Raw genomic sequence first — 5469 nt, 5'->3', positions numbered from 1 at the left:
GGGTCAATGGAAGTCAATGGGGGTCAATGGGGGTCAATGGAAGTCAATGGGGATCAATGGGGTCAATGGAGGAGGCCTTGCGAGGGCCCCGGCGGTGGGGCCAGCCAGGGCGAGCCCAGCAGCACCGAGTAGAGGCGGGGTCGCGGCTCCTGTGGGGGCGATGGAAGTCAATGGAAGTCAATGGGGTCAATGGGGGTCAATGGGGTCAATGGAAGTCTGTATGGTCTCCATAGGTCAGTATGTGTCTCTGTGGGCCCTATGGGTCTCTATGGGTCTCTATGTGTCTCTATGGGTCTCTATGGGGCTCTATGTGTCTCTACGGGTCTCTACGGGTCCCTCTGTGTCTCTGTGGGTCCCTATGGGTCTCTATGGTCTCTATGTGTCTCTATGGGTCTCTATGGGGCTCTATGTGTCTCTACGGGTCTCTACGGTCCCTATGTTCTCTATGGGTCCCTATGGGGCGCTATGGGGCTCTATGGGTCTCTATGTGTCTCTATGGGTCGCTATGGGTCTCTATGTGTCGCTATGGGTCGCTATGTGTCGCTATGGGTCGCTATGGGTCGCTATGGGTCGCTATGGGTCGCTATGGGTCGCTATGTGTCTCTATGTGTCGCTATGGGTCGCTATGGGTCGCTATGTGTCTCTATGGTCGCTATGGGTCTCTATGGGTCTCTATGTGTCTCTATGTGTCTCTATGTGTCACTATGGGTCGCTATGTGTCGCTATGGGTCGCTATGGGTCGCTATGGGTCGCTATGGGTCGCTATGGGTCTCTATGGGGCTCTATGTGTCTCTACGGGTCTCTACGGGTCCCTATGTGTCTCTATGGGTCCCTATGGGGCGCTATGGGGCTCTATGTGTCTCTATGTGTCTCTATGTGTCTCTATGGGTCGCTATGGGTCTCTATGTGTCTCTATGTGTCTCCTATGTGTCTCTATGTGTCGCTATGGGTCGCTATGTGTCGCTATGGGTCTCTATGGGTCGCTATGGGTCTCTATGGGGTCCCTATGGTCTCTATGGGGCGCTATGGGTCTCTATGGGGTCCCTATGGGTCTCTATGTGTCTCTATGTGTCTCTATGGGTCCCTATGTGTCGCTATGGGTCTCTATGTGTCTCTATGGGTCTCTATGTGTCGCTATGGTCGCTATGGGTCTCTATGGGTCGCTATGGGTCTCTATGGGTCGCTGTGGGTCTCTATGGGCACTCACTCCCGGAAGCAATGCGCCGCGGTCAGGACCCACTCGGGGGCCACGAGGGAGGCGCCGCACACGTGACTGCCCCGGCGCAGCAGCGCCCCCGTCCAAGGCCACGCCCCCGGCGCCGCGTCCTTCCCGCCCACGTTGCGCACCCCCGAGCCGCCAGGGGGCGCCAGAGAGCGGCCGCAGCCTAAGGGAGTAGAGGGGTCCATGGGGGTGCACGGGGACCCATAGGGACCCATAGAGACCCATAGGGACCCATAGAGACCCATAGGGACCCATAGGGACACATAGAGACCCATAGGGACCCATAGGGATCGATGGGGTATGGGGTATGGGATATGGGGCAGGGGTATGGGGTATGGGGTATGGGATATGGGGCAGGGATATGGGGTGTGGGGCAGGGATATGGGGCAGGGATATGGGGTGTGGGGTGTGGAGTATGGGGTGTGGGATATGGGGTATGGGGTATGGGGTGTGGGGCAAGGATATGGGGTATGGGGTGTGGGGTGTGGGGTATGGGGCAGGGATATGGGGTATGGATATGGGGTGTGGGTATGGGATATGGGGTATGGGCAGGGATATGGGGCAGGGAAATGGGGTATGGGGTTGTGGGGTGTGGGTGGCAGTATATGGGGTGTGGGGGTGTGGGGCAGGGATATGGGGTGTGGGGTGTGGGATATGGGGTGTGGGGTGTGGGGCAGGGATATGGGGTGTGGGGTGTGGGATATGGGGCAGAGATATGGGGCAAGGATATGGGGCAGGATATGGGGTATGGGGTATGGGATATGGGGTGTGGGGTGTGGGGCAGGGATATGGGGCAGGGATATGGGGTGTGGGGTGTGGGATATGGGGTATGGGGTGTGGGGTGTGGGGCAGGGATATGGGGCAGGGATATGGGGTATGGGATATGGGGTGGTGGGTGTGTGGCAGGGATATGGGGCAGGGATATGGGGTGTGGGGTGTGGGGCAGGGATATGGGGCAGGGATATGGGGTGTGGAGGGGGGGGGTCTCACCGAGCTGCTCCCAGTCACTGTGGGGTTGGGGGGGGGAAACGGGGATGTCACTTGACCCATAGAACCCCCCCATAGCCCCCCATAGCCCCATAGAGCCCCATAGACCCCCCACTGACCCATAGAGCCCCATAGCCCCCATATCCCCATAGGCTCCCATTGGCCCATAAACCCCCATTGCCCATAGCCCCATAGAGCCCCATAGCGCCCCATAGACCCCCTTGCCCCATAGCCCCCATAGACCCCCATCGCCACATAGAGACCCATAGAGCTTCATAGCATCATAGAGCCCAATAGCCCCCATTGCCCCATCGACCCCCATAGCCCCATAGTCCCCCATAGAGCTCCATAGATCCCCATTGCCCCGTAGAGCCCCATAGAGCCCCATAGCCCCCATTGCCCCATTGACCCCCATAGCAACAAACAGCCCCATAGAGCCCCATAGCCCCATAGAGCATTATAGCCTCATAGAGCCCCATAGACCCCATTGCCCCATCAACCCCCATTGCCCCATAAAGCCCCATAGCCCCAAACAGCCCATAGACCCCCATACATACCCATAGCCCCATAGAGCCACATAGACCCCCATTGCCCCATCGACCCCCATAGCCCCATAGAGCCCCATAGCTCCCCATTGCCCCATCGACCCCCATAGCCCCATAGAGCCCCATAGCTCCCCATTGCCCCATCGACCCCCATAGCCCCATAGAGCCATATAGACCCCCATAGCCCCATAAAGCCCCACAGAGCCCCATAGACCCCTATTGCCCCATAGACCCCCATTCCCCATAAAGCCCCATAGCCCCATACAGTCTCACAGACCCCATAGAGCCCCATAGCCCCCATTGCCCCATTCGACCCCATAGCCCCATAAAGCCCCATAGCCCCATAGAGTCACATAGACACCCATTGCCCCATAGAGCCCCATAGCCCCATAGAGCCCATAGAGCCCCATAGACCCCCATTGCCCCATAAAGCCCATAGCCCCATACAGCAAATAGACCCCCTTTGCCCATACAGCCCCATAGCCCCCCATAAGCCCCATAGATCCCCATAGCCCCCATAGCCCCCATAGCCCCATAAAGCCCATACAGCCCCATAGCCCCCATTGCCCCACAGACCCCCATAGCCCCATAGCCCCCCATAGCCCCCCCATAAGCCCCATTGCCCATAGAGCCCCATAGCCCCCCATAGCCCCCATTGCCCCATAGCCCCCATTGCCCCATAGCTCTCACCTGAGTCCCCTTCGCTGTGGGCCGGTCCAAGCCGTGGCTCCCGTGTGGGGCCAGCAGCAGGAGCAGCAACAGCAACGGGAGGTGGGGGGCGCTGGGGGGCGCCATGGCCGCGGCTCTGCCCCACAAGTGACCCCTGCCCCACAAGTGGCCCCTGCCCCACAGGCTCCGGCTCTGACCCCGACGCCGGCCCCACGGCGCTGTGGGGCGGGGCGGGAGCGGCCAGAACGGGTTCTTCCACGCGCTGTGGGGCGGGATATGTGGGGCAGGACGCGGGGGGGGGGGGGGGGGGGGGGGGGGGCTGGGATGGGGCAGGAAATGGGGCAGGTTATGGGGCTGGTATGGGGCTGGTTATGGGCAAGTTATAGGGCAGGTTATGGGGCAGGTTACGCCCCTGGTTATGGGGCTGGTTACGCCCCTGGTTATGGGGCAGGGTATGGGGCTGGTTATGGGGCAGGGTATGGGGCTGGTTATGGGGCTGGTTATGGGGCAGGGTATGGGGCTGGTTATGGGCTGTTATGGGGCAGGGTATGGGGCTGGTTACGGTCCTGGTTATGGGCTGGTATGGGGCAGGTTATGGGGCTGGGTATGAGGTTGCTTATGGGGCTGGTATGGGGCAGGTTATGGGTCTGGTTACGCCCCTGGTTATGGGGCAGGGTATGGGGCAGGTTATGGGTCTGGTTACGCCCCTGGTTATGGGGCAGGTTATGGGTCTGGTTACGCCCCTGGTTATGGGGCAGGTTATGGGGCTCGTTACGCCCCTGGTTATGGGGCAGGGTATGGGGCTCGTTACAGTCCTGGTTATGGGGCTGGTATGGGGCAGGTTATGGGGCTGGGTATGAGGTTGCTTATGGGGTTGGGTATGGGCTGGTTATGGGGCAGGTTACGGGGCAGAGTATGGGGCAGGTTATGGGGCTGGTGATGGGGAGATGTGGGCAGGGGGGGACACAGAGGAGCAGGCAGCATTTGGGGTGTCCAAACAGGTTTATTGGGGGCTGCGGTGCTTGTGCCCCATAGATGTGGGTCAGGATCCTGGCTGTGGGTCAGTGACCCCCTTAAGTGGGTCAGAGGCCCAGAGATGTGGGTCTGGGCCCCACTGATGTGGGTCAGGATCCTCCATAGTGGGTCCACCACCCCATTCTGGGCCCGGGACCTGCACATGTGGGTCTGGGCCCCATAGATGTGGGGCAGGATCCTCCACTGGGGGTCAATGACCCCTTTAGGTGGGTCAGAGCCCCATAGATGCGGGTCAGGATCCTCCATCAGGGGTCAATGAATGACCCCCTTATATGGGCCTGGGCCCCATAGATGTGGGTCTGGGCCCCATAGATGGGGGTCTGGGCCCCACAGATGTGGGCCTGTGCCCCACAGATGTGGGTCTGGGCCCTTAGATGTGGGTCTGTGCCCCATAGATGTGGGTCTAGGCCCCATAGATGGGGGTCTGTGCCCCATAGATGTGGGTCTGGGGCCCCATAGATGGGGGTCAGGACAGCACATGGGCCACGGGCACCTTGGTGGGGCGCCCCCCCCGCGGCACCACGAGGTCATCGGGGTCCTCGAGGTCCTCGTCGTCGGGGTCGAGACTATGGGGGGGGCAAGGGGGTCACTATGGGGCCTCTATGGGTCTGTATGGGCCCCTATGGGTCCCTATTGGGGTCTCTATGGGTTTCTATGGGGTCTCTATGGGGTGTCTATGGGGTCCCATGGGTCTCTATGGGGTATCTGTGGGTCCTTATGGATCTCTATGGGTCCCTATGGGTCTCTATGGGTCTCTATGGATCTCTATGGGTCCCTATGGGTCTCTATAGGTCCTATGGGTCTCTATGGGGTCCTATGAGTCCCTATGGGGTCTCTATGGGTCCCTATTTGGTCTCTATGGGGTCCCATGGGTCCCTATGGGGTCCCTATGGGGTCTCTATGGGTCCCTATGGGTTCTCTATGGGTCTCTATGGGTCTCTATGGGTCCCTAGGGGTCTCTATGGGTCCCTATGGGTTCTCTATTGCTCTCTATGGCTCTCTATGGGTCTA

At 60.0% G+C, this 5469-nt stretch overlaps 1 protein-coding gene across 1 annotated transcript in view; it reads left to right on the top strand.

Annotated features, from left to right (window-relative positions):
• Positions 1-4936: 4936 nt before the first annotated feature.
• Positions 4937-5469, top strand: part of LOC136006285 (protein spinster homolog 1-like) — a 13124-nt gene continuing 12591 nt past the window's right edge. Inside the window, 1 exon segment of the mRNA XM_065664317.1 lies at positions 4937-5064. Within this exon segment, the coding sequence (XP_065520389.1) occupies positions 4937-5064 (128 nt within the window).

Source organism: Lathamus discolor, unplaced genomic scaffold, assembly GCF_037157495.1.
Source record: "Lathamus discolor isolate bLatDis1 unplaced genomic scaffold, bLatDis1.hap1 Scaffold_140, whole genome shotgun sequence".
Classification (NCBI taxonomy): domain Eukaryota; kingdom Metazoa; phylum Chordata; class Aves; order Psittaciformes; family Psittacidae; genus Lathamus; species Lathamus discolor.
Note: the sequence above shows the minus strand (reverse complement) of the source record. Positions and strands in the feature narration are given on the sequence as shown.